Here is a 21,484-nt window from a genome sequence, read left to right as displayed (position 1 = left end):
CCTCTCGCCTTGTTATATTTCTGACCTTTTAGTCCCATACGCACCAGCACGTACCTTGAGATCCTCGGGCAGAGGTCTGTTGTCTGTTCCAGAGTCTCGACTGAAAACTAAAGGGGACAGAGCGTTTGCTGTCAGGGCCCCGAGGCTCTGGAACAGCCTGCCCGAGGAAATCAGGTCGGCTGAGTCAGTGAACTCTTTTAAGTCCCTTCTTAAAACATACTTTTATAGGAGAGCTTTTCCCGATCTTATTTGACTTTATTTTATCCCTTTTATTTTATTGTATTTTACTAATTTTATATTAAATTTTCATGCTCTTATCTTTTTTTTTTGTATTATTCTTTACAATTGTTAAAGCACTTTGTAACTTGTTTTTGAAAAGTGCTCTACAAATAAGGATTATTATTATTATTATTATATGCCCAGAGCTCCTCTCAGCTGGCTGAGGGACGTGCTGAGCAGGATGGTGTCGTCAGCGTATTCCAGGTGAGTCAGATAATAACTGCCGAAGGCCACTCCAGGGACCCGCTCACAAACCCTAGACATCAGACGGTCAATGATGCAGTTGAAAAGGTCAGGAGCAGCCACACAGCCCTGTCGAATGCCGCTGAAGATGGGAAACCAGTCTGAGTCTCTGCCGTTAATACGGACACAGCTCTGTGCGTTACTATAAAGCAACTTAAACAGGGTAATGATCTTGGGTGGTGCTCCAAGTGCGTGTAGGATACTCCACAGTGAAGTGTGGCAGACGGTGTCAAAGGCAGCCTTCAAGTCTATGAACCCGAAAGATGGCAATCTTTACGGAATTCATAGGTCTTCTCTATCAGCAAGCAACGATGACGATGTTATAACTGACCACGTAATTGATCACTTAGTCATCCATGTTACTGTTTGGTATCCAGACTGTCACATTTTTCAAGTAAGCTGCTCCTACAAATATCTACGCCATCACTGTACGTTAATCAGTTTAACCCATTGCTCGCCTCAACGTTACATCTACTGGACTCAAAATGTACATTAAACTCAATGCAGCATTGTTGACAATATTTTGTCCCCCTCCTTAAAGGGTAAATTATTATCATAACAATTTAAAACAGCACTTTTCATACACAGAAAGCCATAACAGTAGCCTACTGGTCCTACCAGGCTGGACATGCAGTCTGCCAAACTATGTATCCCCCTCCATACTGCACAGATGATGGCCTACTGTCAAGTATTTTGTTTTGTTCATACTTCACATCAGGACTAATAACAGGGGTGAATATGGAGAAGTCTCTATTTTCCAAACAAAAATTATAGTGGGATACAAAATACAAACGGGGATCCAGAGGATGTCTAGTACACTAGAGCTTATACTGTTCATTAAGCCTTACAAAGAAGTGTTGCATCTTTTTTTTTGTTAATTTAATAAAACTACAACTAAGTCACTGAAAAGATCCTGTTACTGAAACAATAACTGTAAGTTACTGAAACATACTAAAACATCACATTATATACTATATAACAAGACATTTTGAAAGCTTGAACATTGCCATTGTCTCTTTTGTCGCGGATTGAATGTGGCCCCTCTGACAAAACAACTGGGCCTCGTCTGGCCCCCTCAATAAAACTGGTCTAAAACCGCCACTGCTAATGGGGATCTACTGTAAATGAAAAAACAAACAGTTTCAGTTTCTAAAGGCAGAACACGGGTAAAGTGTAACAATCGTACACCCACCAGCGGTGTCTGAATGTTCTTTTTCTGAGTGGAACTTCCACTCTAGCTCATCAACGATTTCTGTCACTTTTCATGTGAACAAAATAATGCATGTAGGAGACACGTGCGACATGTGGGAAAATGTGCACACTCCACGAGCTTCCAGTGTGACCGTATCAGGTATGAACACCATCATCCTACGCCCAATAATTAAGGCAGTGTGTGCATCATTTTTAAAAAATGTTTAATGTTTAAAATAAAGTTACATCTTATACTGAAACATGGCAAAGAACGGAGATGCTTCAGTGATATTTATTAAAAAAGCATTGCCTTACTAACTTAAAAGGTAACAGCCGCTGCAAGTCTTCTTTGTGCTCCTGTGGTTTAACGTCTCATCTTGATGTAGACGTGTATCAGTGCACAGTGACAGCACTGTGTTGGGTTTAACTTCAGGTTCAACTAGAGAGGGCAGTGAAACACTGATTTTCTGTGTAGGATCTCGGTCCCACGCATCAACATGTAAAGAGCCACTCAATATGTTTTATTACAAATGTCATCTGAAGGTCTCTTTATCTTTAGTAAAGAAACCTCAGTGGTTTCACGGCTGTATGAAGACCCATGAAGTGGAAATAATAAAGTGCAAGAACTTCAGAAATGTACTGAAGAACTCAAATAAATAAGTAAGTAATAATTTCCACTGCTGCTGCTTCATGACGAGAAGAGAAACTCTAAACTGTAGAGTTTCACTGCAGTTCGTTAAAGGTTCAAAGAGTTTTATCATCACACAGATGAAACGTAAATGTGGCTGAAAAACAAGTTCCCTTCGCTGGAAGTCCACAAACAGCTAAAAGCTGTTTACACATTGCACACACTGATAAAGCATTTGTAGATTTAAAGATAACACCGTGGATTAGTTCTGTTGTAGATGGCTTCTTTTGAAATGTTTTCTAGTTTAATTTGTGGAACAGACCATCAGGCTGATCTTAGTTGTAGTTTAGTGTTATATAAGGTCCTATCGTGTTGTGTGGACGTTACAGTTAATCAGTCCATTAAAGGAAAATAGAAATGTAAAATAAAAGAGTAAATAACAGCCAGAAAAGCTGCATTTGAAACAAAAATAAGAAGGTAAGAAAGGAAAGTAAGGAAGTAGGGAAGGAAACAAAAAAGGACTCATAAGAAACATAACAAATTTAAGAGAAGGATGAACATGAGGCAAGAAGAGATGACAGAAAAAGCAATAAAGACAGTTAGTTACTGAAAAAGTTACTGTTTGTTGTGTTTTTGGGGATTTAACCACAAACAACACAACATGAGCCAGTTTCCACATCAGACACATGTATAAACTGTAGTATTAACTACGTATTGTTACTGTGTATCATATACTTTTACACACTTTATCTGTCAATATGACATTATTAAACAAGAAAACAACATTAAATGGATTCCCCTGACTGTACCTGAGTGTAACGATGAGAGTTTCTGTCCAGAAGTTTTATTTTCTTTCATTTAAATCTCATTTCTTCTCCTTTTGTTCAGTCGGCTGTTAAATGTTGTTTTTCTGTCCTGCTGAACTTCAGTCGGCCATCTTCACCTCTCTTCAAGTCTGTCTACTTGTACCTGCAGCAGCCACCACACCTGCTGAACACACACACTCAGTTACCTACGCAGTCAGTATTCAAACAGAGGTGGAGTCGCTGCTGCTAAAATAGGACTTATTCAAATATGTGTCATCTAACAGAACTAGAGCTACTGAAACAAGAATCAAGTGTGTTTGCTGCGGCCATTAAAGGGAATAAAGGACCTCCTTTAATTAAGGAGTACTTTTGATGCAAAGATTAAGCAGGTTGATAGCGTTCCTTATTAGACTACAGATCTTTTGATGTTGTTTTATGTTTTTTTTACCATTTAATCCATCCATGTTTGTATCTTCCAAATTTATTCACTCGTAATTTTCTAGTTTGTGGTCTTGTTAGCGGCTTCATGGAGGGAAATGTCAGTCGGTCGTTCCAGACTGAAATATCTCAACAACTCCTGGGTGGATTCAGATGAATATATGTACAGATATTCATGATCCCAAGAAGATGAATCCTAAGAGCTTTGGCAATTCCCTACTTTTCCTGTAGCGCCACCATCAGGTGTCCAATAGGCCTACTTTGGTTTATGACTGAATACCTGAAAAAGTCAACAGCCTCAGTACTGATCAGCTTCTATTTAGTGCTAATTACTAAACAGCGTACTCATGTTTAGCATGTTAGCATGCTAGGGGACTGTGTTTGAAAATTTCTGGAATGTTCTGAAATTGATTATCTGATATTCAAGCCTTTACTTGATACTCCAACCCTTTATGCATTGATTTGTCAGCTGTGGGGGGGTGAGAAAGAAGGCAGGGTTTGAACTTCTCTCTCTATATCTGTCACTTTATACATAAACAACTGGGGCAACAGTTTCCAGGTGAGACACCAGAAAAAACATTAGCCTACAGGTCGATTATGCAGCAGCTAACTACGACTCATATTTATACTTGTTATTATATTGTTAGCCTCTAGTGGCTGTATGTCAGGAGCAAAGGGAGAAGTCAGGTGAGTTTGTAAGAAAGTAAGAAACTCCATGTAATGAAAGAGAAAAGTTTTACGTTTCGTAGGTGACTTTCATAATGTACTTATTTTAATCCAAACTATGATCTTTTAATAAACCTTACCAAGTGGTTTTGTTGCCTAAACCTAACTACATGTTTATCACGTGTTAAACTTCATATAACTTAGGTCACGTGACTTATGTAATGTATTTAAGCTCCTGAAAGTCTGTCACTGGACAGGTACTTGCCGACACTCCTACATGTTGTTTTTGGGGAAGAGCTAGAGAGAAAAGTTCACACCGTGATTCCTGTCCCACCTACACACAGGTGATCAATCACAGCTTCAGCGGGTGTGATTGTAAAAACGACTGTTGGCTTGTTAAAGTTACAGAAATGGATGGACAGCAGCAGTTCTGATGAAGCACACTGCCACCTTTACGCATTATGTGACTTTGCTGCAGTCGGATGCCTTCTACCTCACATATCAATTGTTTCCCTCCGTCTTTCTTAATGTTAGACATTAGTCACATTTCTCCTGTCTTAGCTTCTCTGCATTGGCTTCCAGTAAAATCTAGAATAGAATTTAAAATCATTCTTCTTACCTACAAAGCTCTTCATGGTCAGGCACCATCTTATCTTAAAGAGCTCATAGTACCTTACTACCCCACCAGAGCACTGCGCTCCCAGAATGCAGGGTTACTTGTGGTTCCTAGAGTCTCCAAAAGTAGACTAGGAGCCAGAGCGTTCAGCCATCAAGCTCCTCTCCTGTGGAACCAGGTTCCAGTTTGGGTTCAGGAGGCAGACACCATCTCCACATTTAAGAGTAGGCTTAAGACTTTCCTCTTTGATAAAGCTTATAGTTAGGGCTGGCTCAGGTGAGTCCTGAACCATCCCTTAGTTATGCTGCTATAGGCCTAGACTGCCGGGGGATTTCCCATGATGCACTGAGCTCCTCTCTCCTCTTCTTTCTCTCCCTCTGTATGCAACCTTATCCCATTAATGCATGTTACTAATTCAACTTCTCCCCTTTCCGGTAGTCTTGTGCTTTCTCGTCCCTCTCTTCTCTCCTCCTATCACTTCCTGAAGGTGTTTCTGGCTCTGGAGCTGTGGAGTCTGGATCTGTGGTTGCGGGTCACCTGCTGCCCCCGTGTTCCTGCTCGACACCCTCTGCTGCAACGACTATTGTTACTAGTCTTATTGTTATTATAATAATTAACACTAATGTATACTACTACTGTAATATCTGTACCATTTTTCATTTAGTCTATAGCAACATCACCTTTACTCTAAGTACCTGTGTATATATTGTGTAGGCTGCCTCCCTCCCCTTTCTCTCTGTTCCTCCAGAGATACAGTATCTTATGGAGCGTGTGCCATAGAGAGAAGGGAATAACATTTTAAAAGGTTGGAACACACTTCAGATGTGGTTTTGTTTGAAGCATACTGAGGGCTTCACTGTAAGTTATTGTAAATGATAAATAATCATTGTGGATGTCAGTAAATGTAAAGTTAGACACCGGAGTCTTGTTCTAGTTTTACTGCATTTATTGGGTTTAAATGGTGAGAGAAGGCCAGAGCCAATCACAGTAAGTAATCAGAGCAGGAAACAGATTCCCGGCCATTATCAAAAGCGCTTCTGCGAAACTAAATTTATATTGACTTTTAAAGGGTAAATAAACACTGAAGATTTATAGGCAACTGCTGCTGCTCTCATGCTCTGTTGGCACAAACGTTTCAGTAAGTTGACCAGCTGGTTCTGAACCAATAAGTGCTGTCACAGTGCTCTCCCAAACTCTTAGTCGTGTATTCTCGTCCTTTCTCCTAAAACGCCGCACTGTTTACATCCATGTTTAGCAGCCGGCGGTCTTCTTCTCTGCCTTTGTTGGTGCTTTGCTGCATTTCTCAGTGTTACTTCAACCTGTTGATCAGGGGATCTGTGCATTGCATCACCTGCATGTGCACAAAATTAAGGACCAGCTCACAGACAAATATCTCCATAGTGCTACTAGAACCTTAAAGTTGTCAAATGTTGTGTTAAATAAAATTTTTAGAAGTTACATCAGGGTAATGCGAGCTCACAATCTGCAGGTAGATTTTCTTTATTTTCCTCAATAATTTGTGTCCTCAAATCGTCACCTTCCCTCCATTTGTCCTCCACAAACTTGCTACAGACACTAATAGCTTTTTTCAGAGCTTCAACCACATCTCAGCAAATGGATTTTGTTTGGTTGTTCTAACATGAAGCTAGTATATAAAAACTTTCCACGTACGAATGATTTTGTTTTGTCTACAACCTTTTATGCGGCCATCTTGGACAGAGGTGGGACTCACCCAAATGTTTTGAACTGCAAGAGTGAATTTAACCTTTAAAAGTCAAAACTGGAACTGTGAGCAGCTACAGTTCCCTGCTCTGGTTACACATCGTCGTCGTGTTGTTAAAATCTTTCACACTTTAAAAAAAAAAAAAAAAATAGAAACAAAAACACTTCATTCTCCCGCAGCCGCGCAGCCTAAATAATATTTATCTCTCTCACTGTATTGTAGATGAATAATGACTAGTATGCTCTGCCGGGATCTTTGCGTTTCGAAAAGCAAAAAGACTGATCTGCAGTCAGTTTTTAGTTACTGCCCCAAAACCCCCATATTTATCATTTTATTGAGAACATTTAAATAACATTAGAACTAAATGTGGTACAGGTTGGATGTACAGAGGAAACCGGCGGGGTGGATGAAGGTTGTGACGCAGACACAGCATCCCGTTTCTCCTCTTATGTACACTGAAGGTGCGACAGCGGCTGGATGATCAGAAGTTGATGGCTTTGCCAAATGAAGCGGCCAGGTTTGCTTCTCTGAAGGCCTCGGACACCGTCTGCAGGAGGAGGAGAGTGAAAAACATCACGAAGCAGCAGCAGAGTTCAGCTTGAATTTTAAACTTACAACTGATATTTTCTGCAGACTATGAACCTTTATTATTCCACTGTTACTTTAACAGTTTAGTATTTATAAGGAACAAATAAACATTTAATAAATGTCGATAACAAGCTATAACGTGTTGCATTTGAGGGGAATATAAATATTTAGTGTTTTCAAACTTTTGATATCTTAAAACACCAAAAATCAGGGAGAAGGCTTAGGGATGCAGCGATTACCGGATTTCAATATTAACCGCGCTTTAAAACGTCACGGTTAATTCATCGTAAAGGCTCCGCTACACCGAGTGTTTCTGTTGCACGGAACGAAACTGTGGCAACTTGCATAAAACAAAGTTACAGGAGCGGTGCACCAGCTTAAGTGTCGTGCTTATCAGAGGCTGCTGTACACTGGCTAAACTATTGTAGAGGGACCAAACTTTGAAGCTTTATTTCCACCAAAGAAACGGCTGAAGTCGGCAGTGTGTGGGGGCATTTCGGGTATATATATATAATAATTACATTAAACTTGCACCACCCAGCTTTGCACGCCCAATAAAGTTAGGCCTAATACATTATATTGAATAATATAATTTTCCTGAAAGGGCCTTTATGGAAGACAGAACGTCATCCTCTGCAGACCTTCAGTCACTGAACATTTAACATTATATTATGTTGCCTCCTCCTGTCTGTGCTGTGAAAATGTTGCCAGCTGTAAAACACTAACATACGTCAGGAGCTTATAGACTTTCAGGACTGTAGGCTACCAATTAACTGCAATTCAGTTAACACTGCACTCAATTTCTTTCTATCATTTTCACTAAAACACATGTACGGATGAACAGGTCAGTTTATTCCCCTCCTTTATAACACTTTCCCCTGGTTGATAAATATTCCTCTTATATTAATAATACTTATATATTATAGAAATATAATTGTTGATGTAATTAAATATTAAAAATCAACTTAAGTCATTACTGGTGTTGTGAAATTAATTAATGCATAATCGTGAAACCATGATTATTTCTCTGACAATAATCGTACCAACAAAATCTGTAATCGTCGCGTCCCTAGTAGGCATCTTTTTATTTTACTGATGTGGGTTACTGTTATATTATGATGCACTAGTTTAGGAGTGTGTGTGTGTGTGTGTGTGTGTGTTGCAGCAGGACATACAGGATGGGCGTGGCAGACTCTGGCGATGTCCTCACAGGAAGCGCCGTACTCCATGGCCAAAGCAGCTTCATTGATCATCTCTCCTGCCCCCTGCAGGGAAACACACAAACCAACAGCTTCTAATGGATCTGACGTTTGTAGATTTATTACATGAACATAAAATAAAGAAGAGGACAGCTTCACTATTAACTAACCCAGCAATTATGAGCGCTTGAAACTTGTTGTATTGACATCCTTACTGTACTGATATATTGCTTTTTCACTTTCTTATGACAAATGTACTTATTGTAAAGTCACTTTGGACAAACGCGTCTGCTAAATGCACTAAATGTAAATGTACTGAATTTTATAACCTGTGCACCTGTTTTTAAATGCTTTTCAAATTACAGTACAAATTAACTAAACTGTACTGTGTATAAATACTGCAGTACTGCATATAGAATATAGTTTACTGTAGTTCAAATTATAATTGGGCTGTAGCCTAAAAAAGTATTGTGCGGTTTACAAATACAGTAACGTCCGTAGTGCAGATAGGCTCCTGAGCTACAGCTCTGTGCTGGTTTCAATGCATTTCTACATTTTTAAAGAAGCCAATAAATAAAATGCAGGTTATCAATACTGAAGTGGTACCAGAGTTTGAAAACAAACATTTTCAGATTTTTTTCCCATAACTTGTCATGTATGAAAAGACCCAAAATAAACACTGTAAGCTTGAATACTATAAGCACATTTCATTGTTAACATTCAAGCTAAGATACTGATGTTCCTCTTACAGTTCCGAGGATGTGAGCTCCCAGCATCCTGTCGGTCTCCTTGTGGCCGAGGATCTTCACCATGCCGTCAGTGTCGGCGTTGGTTTTGGCTCGGCTGTTGGCTGCGAAGGGGAATTTGCCCACTCTGTACGGGACGCCCTTTGGAGAAAAGCCAGAGTCAGATGAAAACCACACAGAGACTAGATATCAAATGAGTTTTGGTTCAGCTTCAAACATTGTCCATTTCTGGTCTTTGAATGTAGCTTTAGCATTTTACATCGTTCTGAACATATTCGACCATTTGTTCCTTTCAGATTACTAAAGAGTTGTTCTGACATTCACTGGTAGTCGATAGATAATGTCAGATTAACCTCTGTCCTCAGACCTGCAGTATGTCAAAATTCTGTCCCACTCCCTTTTTCATTGTTTAAAAAAACAGAGTTGAACAGAAAATGAAAACTTTATCGGTAATCATTTTATCGTTCAAATAATTTATCAAGCAAAAAAATTTCCCCCCAAAAAATCCTGATTCCAGCTTCTCAAATTCTACATAATATGATTATTGTGAACAAACAAGACATTTGACAGACTGGGAACTTGTGATGGACATTTTCTGACATTTGATTAACTAAATGATTGAAAGAATTATGAAAAAGGATGTTAGTCGCAGCCCTGATGATACTGAAACTCTAGTGGGTTGTAATCAAACCACCTCCTGTTATACCCCCCCCCGGCCTCGACTCTCACCTCCTCTTTGAGCTGCTCCTCTGTCTTGCCCACCCAGGCCACCTCGGGGTGCGTGTAGATGACGGAGGGAACACAGTTGTAGTCGATGTGCACGGCGCCTCCTGCCATGCCCTCCACACAGATGATGCCCTCGTCCTCGGCCTTGTGAGCCAACATCGGCCCCGCGATCACGTCACCGATCGCAAAAATGCTGGGGGGGGGGGGGGGGAGGAACCAAAGTTTCAAGGAGTGGATCCTTTTACAGCTTCTATTCAGTCAATTAATAATTATGTGTCGTATTAAATAAGAATGAATGGTAAAAAAAAATTAAGTTCTTATTTTATATTCAGTGTTTACATTACATTTGTGGAAAAACATGCGTCATGTATGGAGGAAGAACAACATGATAAATTATAGTAATTACACCTGCTTCTGTTAATACACGTTCCTTCTACAGCTGGATGTAAAAAAACATGACTAACAACTTCTCTTGACCTCTTGAACTCGACCTCCAACTGTCATGGTAGACTGCTGGTCTTATTTAGCGGCTATTAGAACATGGTGGTCCAGCAGCTCCTCCTCAGTCTGTATGAGAACATCGGTCTGCACCGTTTTAGATAATCAATAAGCTGTAGAAGCTTTAAAAATCTAGCTTCAGAGATGCTGACAGGTCAGTTTATATCAGGCAGCCCGAGCTCTGTGGTACCTGGGCACTTTGGTCTCGAAGCGGTTGTTGACGGGGATGCGGCCCCTGTTGTCCAGCTCGATGCCGACAGAGTCCAGACCCAGGTTCTGGGTGAAAGGTCGTCTGCCGATACAGACCAGCAGCACGTCACACGTCAGCGTCTCGTTCTTCCCTCCGGCCGCCGCCTCCACTCTGAAACACACACGCAGGGTTACAAACGGCTGACATTTATATTTCACGAACTCTAATCCAGACCCTGATATCTAAACAGGATCCGAAGATTCGGCGGCGCTGTACTCACGCCACGTCGATCTTGCCGTCAGGCCTCTTGGTGGCTCCCAAGACTTTGGTGCCGAGCTTGAATTTGAGGCCCTGCTTCTGCAGGATGCGCTGGAAGTTCTTGGAGATCTCCATGTCGATGCCCATGCCGCCCACGTGGCCCAGGAACTCCACCGCTGTGACTTTAGAGCCCAGACGTTGCCACACTGATCCCTGCAGGAAGGGAGGACAAACACTTACAGGTTGTTCACACCTATGGAGTCAAAAGCCGGGACAGTGACATGATGCATTCATTGTGAAAGCTGCAGCTTCATGTGAGGCCAGAGACCGCAGACTACTTTTTTTTTTATCTGCATGTCTGAACACAGAGCAAGAGGACAGATTCAAGAGCTCCAAAACAAAACGAAAGACATCTTGAATCAGACAGTTAGTAAGCATTCAATGTAGGGCTGCGATATGACCATTTATATCTGTTTGATGATAGAAAAAGGTCTATCGGACTCAGACCGTGCAAGCTAAACACGAGGAGCTCATACCAAAGAGAGAAGTCTGTTGAGCCACGCAACATTATTCCAGCTGACTTTTATTTTAAAACATTCTCATCATCGTAACCGTGGTTTGAAGTTTGCCTAAATATGGGATTATAAATATTGGGCTTAATTTAACGGCTACTGGGCGGCTTCTACACTGAACCGGACTGAAATGATGCTGACCAGCTCCACTCCGATGACTCCAGCTCCGATCACAATCATCTCTTCTGGAACTTTCTTCAGGGACAAAGCTCCTGTTGACGACACGACGGAGTCCTCATCAATCTAAAAAAACAAACAAAAGAAAAACATTTGAGACTGGTAACACGTTTAAACACAGCTACACATTTATTTTAAATCAAGTCCGTTGATGAGAAGGTCTTTATATATTCTTTACAAATGCAAGTTGACTTAAACTTTGACACGTCTCTGTGCTTGCAAATGTCCCAACAGCAAAATCCTTCTGGTGTTTGTTTCTATTTCCATTTTTACAAATACTACTTCTGTGGTTTTTCCATACATTTTCAAAAAGACCTTGAACTACACACGGTGGTAGCAAAAAAATATGTCAACCCAAGAATTACCTGGATTTCTGCATAACTTGGTCATAAAATGTGAAGTCAAAACAACAGACAAACACAGTCTGCTGAAACTAATACCACACAAACATTTACATGTTTTTATTGAACACACCGTGTAAACATTCACAGTGCAGGGTGGAGACAGGGTGGAGACAGTGTGAACCCCTGGGCTAAAAAGCTAAGCGACTGTAGTTGTTTTGCCAGCACACAGTGAAATGGCACTGTACCTGGATCCCGGGGAAGGGCGTGACCTCGGAGCCTGTGGCGATGAGGATGTTCTTAGTGTTGATGACCTGCTCGCTGCCGTCTTCTGCTATGGCCGTCACCTGGTTTTTGCCAGTTATCCTCCCAAAACCGTTAACATGGGTCACCTGAGGAGAGTGATGTCACACCGTGAACGCCATAGTCAGCGGTTCAGATTCCTAATGGTGATGCGAGAGAACGACGAGTGAAACGAGAGAGAAAGAGGTTCTGACTTTGTTCTGTTTGAATAGATGCGCGATTCCTCCGGTCAGCGCTTTGACCGCTCCGCTCTTCTGAGCCATCATCTTCTCCAGGTTCAACGAGAGGCCTGAAACTGAGAGAGACACACTTCAGTCATCATCTTTGATCAATAATCATTGAATGAATAACTATTTGTATTGGCTAGTTATCATTTGTACTTTTGTTTAAAACTATAAATGTAATTAAAAGGCAGGGAAAGCAATTCTGAAGAAATTCAGTTCCCTGACTTGGACCCCAGATTGGCCTAACTGTCCTCTAGCCAGGCATAAAACGTTGTTTAGTAACTTATTTCAATAGGTCATTTCTTGTGTCACAGTCGCCCACATTGAACATAAAGGGATTGAAATAATACTAGAAAGTTGGTAAATAAATAAAAAATATATAAATATAAGAAAAACACTACAGAATTACGGTCATGTGCTACAATGGCTTATAACAGCTGCAAGGACAAATGACGGCACTGATAACAAATCCTCACATTTGAGAGGCTGGAGCCAGAAAACGTTGTTCTGCTTGACAGCCGACCAACTGAGCTACACAAAATGTCCCTTTAAAGTCCAATGAAGACTCTTACTTTCGATGCCCCTGCTCTCAAAGTCCTTGCCGTGAGCCATGTGGTACAAGTAGGAGTTGTTCAGCAGAGCCTGCACAGATAAAATATTAATTTACACAGCTGGAGGAAATATTTTTTTTTAATACATTTAATAAAAGTTTTCATGTATTTTCACTGTTTTTGTTTTTCTTGTTTCATGTATTTTCTGTTCTCTTTGTGTGTTTCATGTTTACCAAGTGCAAATGTCCCTAAAATGACACTGATCTGCAATTAATCCAGTTTAAATATTAGTCTGAGCTTGTTCTAGTTTATGAAACACGAGTTAAAGAAGGACTCCTCCCGATGGTCAATACGTACAATCTGCTTTACAGGATAGTTTAACTAATGGATGAACCATTAGGACTGCAGACATTCACCACACTGATGATTATTATTGAGTTGCTCTTAATCACAGAAATATCGGCGTTAATGTTTTCACAACCGTCTCTTCCACTGCTGAAACTACAGAACATGTTGATTAGTTAGAATTTCTTACCTTTGAGGGGATACAGCCGACGTTCAGACAGGTCCCACCCAGACTGGCATTTTTCTCCACACACACCGTCTGTCAAAGGAAAGATGTACAGAAGAGAGGTCCCCCTTAATATGTTTAGCCCTTCAAAAGGTGACCTGCATTACCCACTATAAATTAAAATGTGATTAAGATGCTTTTCTATCAGCTCACGTCAAACCGACCAATTATAAAGATGAAAAAGAGGTAGTTAACTAAAGAAAGATCATTTAAATGTTTATTATAATCCTTGTTACAGCTCTTTACAGCAATATATCCTGCTGTCTGCAGACTTTATCCAGGATGAAACGTTTCCAGCCATAAAAATTTATTAATAAAATCCATGTCAAAGAATTTTTTTTTTGCACTATGTGAAGTATATTTATCAAGTTTTAATGTATCACAGAGGTGGTGAAATGAACCATAACTGGAGTTTTAAAGTTGTAGAGATGCTCATTTATTAAAAAAAAGAAAGTTACATGAGAGTGGAAATTCAAACTGGGTTTTGCACAGATCTTAGCTCAGGGCCAAACTTCTCAGAATTACTCATAACAACTCTGCTAAAAACTGACTTAAGACTAAAAAAAGTCTTGGCTCAAAGCTGAGCTTAAAAGTTAGTTATCAAGCATCATACTCCTAATTTGATAAAGTGTAGGACTTAATCTTAAGTGTCAGTCTTAGTGCTGATTTACGACACTTTGCTGTGCCGCAAACAGGATTTTGGATGACGATGTCACCAAGCACCAATCACTGAAGAGATGTCATATTTAAGAATATTCTCAGATAAATTCACATTGAATGGTGAAATTCCTCAGAGGAGTTTATATTAACCACACATTTAACAATAAAGAATTTTAAAGAGAATACATTATGATATAGGCCTAAACATTAATAAATGAAAGATAAAGAATAAGTTTATCTTTATATAAGCACCATCAATGCGCCTACTACTCCTGGGAAGCCGGCTATTTGCATCAACTGTGTTTGCTTCTGTCGCTTTACGGGGGGGGGGGGTAGTTGGGAAGTCGATGACTTCGATGAGCTGTAGCAGAAGTGCCATAATTGTTTCCATGACTATTCGGCTTTTTGACGGTTGTGACGAACCAAAATCATCAGCATTGCTGCATTCGTCCTGACGCAGAGAAACAAAATGTCATCACCACCTTCAGTTTAACTGAAAACGCATTACTGCGTAAAGTCAGTGGTGAGATGACGTCCCTCGCCAACTCGCTTACAAAGTTTATGCCCGCGCTGTCCGAACCCGTCTTATTAACTGCGCGTCAAATAATTCAATTCAACAGTTTTCCTCTTCTGAAAGATTTGTGCATGTCTCTGCCTCCACAGCGCCATCACAAGCCCTACTGGCAGCTCCTAACCACTTGAGAGACCTCTCGAGCTTAAATAACTGGGAGTGTAAGAGTGATTCTTAGCATTAAGACATTTGATAACTTGCTTTTATTCCCAAGTTTAAACGTAGGAGTACATTTCATGAATTCTCAGCACTTAAGACTAAAATTGCTCTTTGAGAATCTTGATAAATAACGGCCCAGGTGTTGCCAATAATTATAACCTTTCTATGCAGCGAGGGTTGGACAATTTGAAGACCACACTGTTGATTAAAATGATTTTAAAATGTCAAGAGACCTGAGATCAGTTGCACACTGAAGAAATCTCTTATTCTAAATGAATCCTTAAAAACAATTATCAACTTTTTCAGCATCAAATGAATAAATAAAATATTTCAGCCATCAAGAACTTTTACACCAAAGTATCTTTACCTACAATTTATGCAGTTGCACTTAGCCGTGCTTTAAATCCCTTTTCTACCACTTTCATTAGTTACTTTCCAGGAAATACAATATATATGTAGAATATGAATATAAAATGACATCCTGAAGGCAGCTTACCTTGAAGCCGAGCTGTGCGGCTTTGATGGCAGCGACGTAGCCGCCTGGGCCGGAGCCTACGACCGTGATGTCTGCATCAACTGCAGAGAGGCAACACAGCAACGTTTAACAAGAATTCACACCAGCAGCTCAATTAAAAGAGACGCTGGAGACATTTAAACCCTCACTCAGTATAACTACAGCAAAAAAAAAAGTCTGTATCTGTAGAATGAGCGAAAAGTCTGGTGAGATCAGCGGGACCCACAGGAAGAGAAGCTTTTCTTCAGTAAGTTTCTGAATATGACAATTTTTAACTCACTGATGTCATTATAGGTTTTGACATTGATTGCCAGACTACATTTACTATTCTAACATAAGTTGGGATGGTAATTAATGATTTATAACATTTCTTTATAAGTTAGACAATTATTATGTAGCTAAAAGGATAAGCAGAACATTGATTGATCATGAAGAAGAAGAGGTGGCGCCCTGGTGGCCTCTGTGCTCAGCTCGGGACCTTTGTTGCATGTTATTCCTCACCTCCCTACCGCAGGCAAACAGTAATAAAAGACCCCCAAAATACTTTAAACACTAGTAAATAATGAAAAGCGCAACAACAATGGCAGACTTGAGTTTTAAATCAGTCCACACAAATTTAAATCTTCATTTCTTTTCTTTGATTAAAGTCAAATTCAGCATTAGTGACATTTCATCATTAGTAAAGTCAAGTTTTATTCACAAAAATGTCACCCAAGAGTGAAACGATCTGGACCAGTTGTGAATTTTCTTTGTACCCAAGACAAAATATATGACAGGTTGTCTTTTAATGAGTCTGCTGAAAGGGGAAACAACCGTCCCACGTCTGGCTAAAGTTCTAACTGTTACTGAAGGCAGAAAACATGCAGTGGTCTTACTCGCTGCTTTGTCAGCGTAGGTTCTGACGGACAGCGCTGCAGCGCCGTGCAGTTTGCAGGGAAGGTGGTGGCTCCGCTGAAAGGCAAACAAATACAAGTATATTAAAAAACTATAATACAGCCACACAGTCAAACAATCTACTAAAACTAAACACGCTGACATTTTGCAGCACCTTGCCTTGAATTAAGTCCAGGGTACAAACCAGACGCTGCAACCACTGTTAGTAAGTAAATTGCAGATTTTATGAGAAGATGCAGAATCGACCATAACACTGTCAGCATCCCAGTTATGAAAGTTAAAAGCTGATTTAAAATATTACTGCAGAGCAGAAATCACCGTCAGATGAAATGAGTTTTTACACATTGCTTTCTTTAGTTTTAACACAGAATAAAATCTTTTGAGCCCCTAAAGAAAGTATAAAGTACACTGTCTTGCTCAAAGGCGCTCAGCTGATGTTCAGCCCAGTAAAGTGGCTCTCAGCTCGGACACATTCATCTGTCAGTGCTGCGTAGCGACTCAGCAACTCTTTAAAACACACGTTTTCATACCGCCAGCTGACAAAATATGTGATCTACAGACGATAATGTGACTACAGCTTCTCAAATAAGAGGAACAACTACGAACAATATGTTATTTAGCAAGCGAAGCTGTGAGACGACATGCCATAAGTTGCCGAACCTCTAACATAAACTACAGTAAGAGTTAGGTAACCACTGCTAACTAACCTTAGCATGTTAACATGGCTTAGAGAGAGCTGTCATCTGTGAGTGTATTAATGTTAACGTTACATCTATTGAAAGTTTAACCTTAGCTTACGTATGTCACGTAACGTTTACAATTTGCACACGAAATGACATTATTACGTTAACGTTACCTCTTTACAAAGTGTGATTCAACAGCTAACCAAAAAAACAAAAAGTCGAAATTTCGGTTAAATATGGACACTTGTGTTAATTTTGTTGATGCCGAATTAAAAAGAGAAGCATATAAAACTGGATAGCATATAATATATATACTGAGAGACATATTTTTCGCACTTATAAGCACAATAACTCTGGATTGTACGTTTTCCGAGTGGAGTCTGGCGTAATGTTCTCCACGTACGACTTCATCGGACCGGAGCGGTTTAGCTGACACCGCTAGCCGCTGCAGGGCCGCAGGTGTGAAAACACCAGTATCAACAGGAGCAGGAACCAGTGAGACCAGTTAGAAAGCTTTCCGGACAACACATGCTGGTTAGCAGGTTAATAAAGGCCTCTCTTACCGTGGCCAGAGAGCGGTATATCTGCGTCCAGCTCTGCATTTTGTCTGTGTCCCCTCACAGGATCTGTAACCTACAGCAGGCCGACCAGCCAAGGACTCCTGTCATTGCGCAAACGCAGAACCACGCTTCTTCTTCTTCTTCTTCTTCTTCATTGGGTGTTAATGGCGGTTGACACCCAAAAATGTTGCATTACCGCCACCTTCTGGATCAAACAGTTTCCCAGTGCACATAAATAAATGTACAGTGTCCAACCAAAGTCTTCAAAACCTTGTCAGAGTTGCTGCAAATCCTTCCCTCAGTGTGTCATATGTCCACAATGTCCAAGAATCTGCTTGCAGCATCCATCTTAATCCTCTCTGAATGTTTATTTCAACAGCTCAATTAACCGTTGCTGCACCAGTCACACCTGTACGTGTAAATAAATCACCATGTTTAACTTCCACCATCAGACAGGATGAGATCAGGATTTGCTGTATCAGGATCAAGTCACATCCGCTGCACACTGCTGGACCCTCCAGCTCGGCCTCAAGCAGCTTCTTCATCTGCTTGCCAGGACGACCTGGTTGGGCACACCTGTGGACAGGTCACCAGTCCGTCACAGTGCAATACAAGAAAAGATTAAAAACTATTAGTGATAGGAATTACTGCGCTTTGGAGGGAGTCGGATCTTTTGGTTTCATTGCTTTCCAAGAACCGGCTCTTTCTGCTCCCAAGCGTCTCTTCTTTTAGCCTTTGAAACTGTGCATAACAATAAAGGTAAAATATATAAATGTAAAAATATTAAATATTGACAAGAAACTAAAAAAAAAAGAATATGTGAAATATATAATATAAGAAAATGTACAATATGGCAGTTTCTGCAGAAACATCCTGCAGCAAGTGTCAATAATCAACTTACAAGTTTGTCGATCATGTGATTTGATCGCTCCGGTGTCTCTTCAGGCAATGATGGATTTTTTTCTCTCATTTTAAAACCATGTGGAAGTTTCTTGTTATAAAACTGATGGACTCCTGAAAAAAACTGTCTGACTGAACACATATCTTTAGCTCCCATAATCTCACAACTTCAAAAATGATGCTACTTTTTCTCCAATAAATCAATGTATTATCGCTTGAGCACTTTATTCAATTCAATTCCATTCAATTTTATTTATATAGCGCCAAATCACAACAACAGTTATCTCAGAGCGCTTTTCATAAAAGAGCAGGTCTAGACCGTACTCTGTGATGATATATACAGAAACCCAACAATTCCCACGAGCAGCACTAGGCGACAGAGGCAAGGAAAAACTTCCCTTTAAGAGGCAGAAACTGTGTCTTAAACTTTATTAATATTAATAGTGTCAAGTTTACATTTCTGTTACTCTGTGCAATAATCAAATCACTGTGAAATGTCTTTAGGTCTATAGGTATCTTTTTGTTGTTGTGCTACGTGTAGCTGGAAAAATGCTTCCGCTTTGCACTCCTTGTTGTATGAACATACTGACATATCACGTTATAAAGTTAAAAGATTGTTTAAATGAGATATGTTGGCTTTGTGAAATTACAAAAAAAAAATGAAACATATTTTGTTAGAACGTAAAAAATGACAGTCTATATATATAACACCACATTATCTTCCACTGCAGACTGTCTCAGATGTGATGGGGGATTGGAGCTCGTCAGCTCGAGTCACGTCTGAGAACAGCTGATGGTGTTTTTAATCACATGATTTGGTGTCATTAGAAACACCATCAGCTGTTTTTCAGCTTTGATATCAATCAAAAACAAAATAACTTAATCAGACACAATAAAACTTTATTTTGCTTTTGTTTATTTAAAAAGAAAAAGAGAGAAAAACAAAAGACTTTTGTCTCATTTCTTTAACTAATCTTGTGCCAGAATGCAACACTCCAGGAATGTGCAAATACTTCTTATTTCTGAGGACATACTTCTCTCATGATTTAAAGGTATTGAAGGGAGGTAATGCAGTTATTACACGACATTATAAAATCAATCAGAGTGCTAAAATTGGTGTCTTGTAGTAGTAAGTAGTAAGAAATTGTTTTACAGAAAAAAACACATTTATGTATACACCATACATCAGCAAAAATATACATTTATTACATTAAATGTAGAAAATCTTATTTAAAAAGAAAAAGAGAGAAAAGCAAAATACTTTTGTCTCATTTATTATATTTATCAACTGCTCTCCAGTAATTTGTGCCAGTATGCAACACTTCTTATAGAAACAATGATCAGACAACAAAAAGTTTATTGTCCAAACATTTAAGAAACGTGTAAATGCTTCTTATTTCTGAGGACATTGTTTTCTGATGATTTAACAGTGTTTAAGGTAGGTAATGCAGTTATTAGAATAAATTAGATCAAATCAATCAGAACTGTAAGTAGCAATTTGACAAATTAAAGAAAAACATTTAAAGAAAAAAAGGGGAAAAAATACATTGGTCAGAATCTGAAAAACTATCAATGTAAATCATCAATAAATTATTAATTATTATAATAAATTATAAATTATTATAATTATTACATTAAACGCAGAAAATCAAATGGTTGTTTTACTCAGTGTGATTGACAGGAGAGATGATCAGAGGGGCAGAGTTTTTACCATCATTGTTAAGACAAGGACAAAAGTGTGGGTAGAGTTTCTTAGTGAAGTAGCAGCCAGTAAAGGAGTAGATAAGAGCTGCAGCATCAACGTCATAAAAGGAGACCAGACCCTCCTCATAATCCACAAACACCCCCACCTTCTCAGGCTGAGACTTCAGAGAGAGACGGACTGCAGGGCCAGCAAAAGCTTGGTACTTGTTTTCATTCCTCAAACATATCGTCCAGTAACCTTTCTGAGGACTCGCTGTGATTTGTCCCTTCCTGTTGATCGACTCTCTGGCCACTCCTAAATCCCAGCCAGTCTTCCCTTTAACCTGAACCTCGTAGTAAAATCTTCCTGAAGAGAAACTCTGTTTTGCTAATATACAGGCACAATAATCAAATCTCTCTGGATTGTCTGGGAGATTCTTCTTTACATCTCCACAGTTTACTTGTTTTCTATCATCAGACAGGATGAGGTAGGGACTTGCTGTATCAGGATCGAGTGTCACATCCACTGCATACTGCTGGACCCTCTTCAGCTCGGCCTCAAACAGCTTCTTCATCTGTTTACTGAGCGTCTCCTCCAGCTGCTTCACAGCTCTCCCCACAGTCCCCTCATATGAAGGTGGACGGACGCTGACTTCTGTCCAGTCCTTGGTGGGTGGAGCAGCGTTCAGGGACGGGAGTCTTTGGAGGAGGTGGAGGTGGTCTTCAGAGCGTGAGAGCTGCTCCACCTCAGAGCTTCTCTTCTTCAGCTCAGAGATTTCCTGTTCCAGCTCTTTGATGAAGCCTTCAGCCTGTTTCTCTGTCTCTCTCTGCTTCTCTTTGATCGTGTCGATGAGCTCGGCCTGGCTTCTCTCAACAGACTCCTTCAGAGCGCTGAAGACCTGAACACCACCTGCTATCTCTCTGTCTGCATCTTCCTTACTGAGCTCCACTGAGCGTTTGATCTCCTGAATCTTCAGTCGTCTCTTCTGGATCATCTGCTGAGTTTCAGCCTCTGTCTTCCCCAGCTCGGCCTTCTTTCCTTCATATCTTCTTTCAGAGGAACAAACTCATGTGTCTTGTGGTCTAAAACAGTGCAGAGCATGCAGACACACATCTGGTCGGTCTTACAGAACAGCTCCAGCAGTTTATCGTGCTTCGTACACATCCTGCCTTCCAGGTTCTCCACAGGGTCGATCAGCTGATGTCTTTTCAGGCGTGAAGCTGTCAGATGAGGCTCCAGGTGAGTCTCACAGTAGGAGGCCAGACACACCAGGCAGGACTTCAGGGCCTTCACTTTGGTTCCAGTGCAGACGTCACAGGGAACTT

The 21,484-nt window shown here is 40.2% G+C and overlaps 2 protein-coding genes and 1 pseudogene across 2 annotated transcripts in view; all 3 read right to left on the bottom strand.

Moving 5' to 3' along the window:
- syt8 (synaptotagmin VIII) overlaps positions 1-3,528 on the bottom strand; it is an 18,866-nt gene extending 15,338 nt beyond the window's left edge. Inside the window, exon 1 of the mRNA XM_046037423.1 lies at positions 3,151-3,528. The gene's annotated coding sequence lies outside the window, so the exon portion shown is untranslated. The remainder of the gene's footprint in view (positions 1-3,150) is intronic.
- A 2,267-nt stretch (positions 3,529-5,795) lies between these two features.
- Positions 5,796-17,735, bottom strand: dldh (dihydrolipoamide dehydrogenase). Its single transcript, XM_046038169.1, has 14 exons — positions 17,579-17,735; positions 16,314-16,389; positions 15,421-15,500; positions 13,499-13,567; positions 12,985-13,054; positions 12,383-12,483; positions 12,134-12,277; positions 11,509-11,610; positions 10,818-11,008; positions 10,538-10,708; positions 9,853-10,042; positions 9,127-9,264; positions 8,354-8,443; positions 5,796-7,137 (listed from the first exon to the last, which is right to left on the bottom strand). Exons 1-14 carry the CDS (start codon positions 17,615-17,617, stop codon positions 7,072-7,074), a joined length of 1,527 nt encoding a protein of 508 aa, XP_045894125.1. The 5' UTR covers positions 17,618-17,735; the 3' UTR covers positions 5,796-7,071.
- A 2,401-nt stretch (positions 17,736-20,136) lies between these two features.
- The window catches only part of LOC123961220, a 20,008-nt pseudogene continuing 18,660 nt past the window's right edge, over positions 20,137-21,484 (bottom strand).

This window comes from Micropterus dolomieu, linkage group LG22 (assembly GCF_021292245.1).
Source record: "Micropterus dolomieu isolate WLL.071019.BEF.003 ecotype Adirondacks linkage group LG22, ASM2129224v1, whole genome shotgun sequence".
Taxonomy (NCBI): domain Eukaryota; kingdom Metazoa; phylum Chordata; class Actinopteri; order Centrarchiformes; family Centrarchidae; genus Micropterus; species Micropterus dolomieu.
This window is presented reverse-complemented; position numbering and strand designations above follow the sequence as displayed.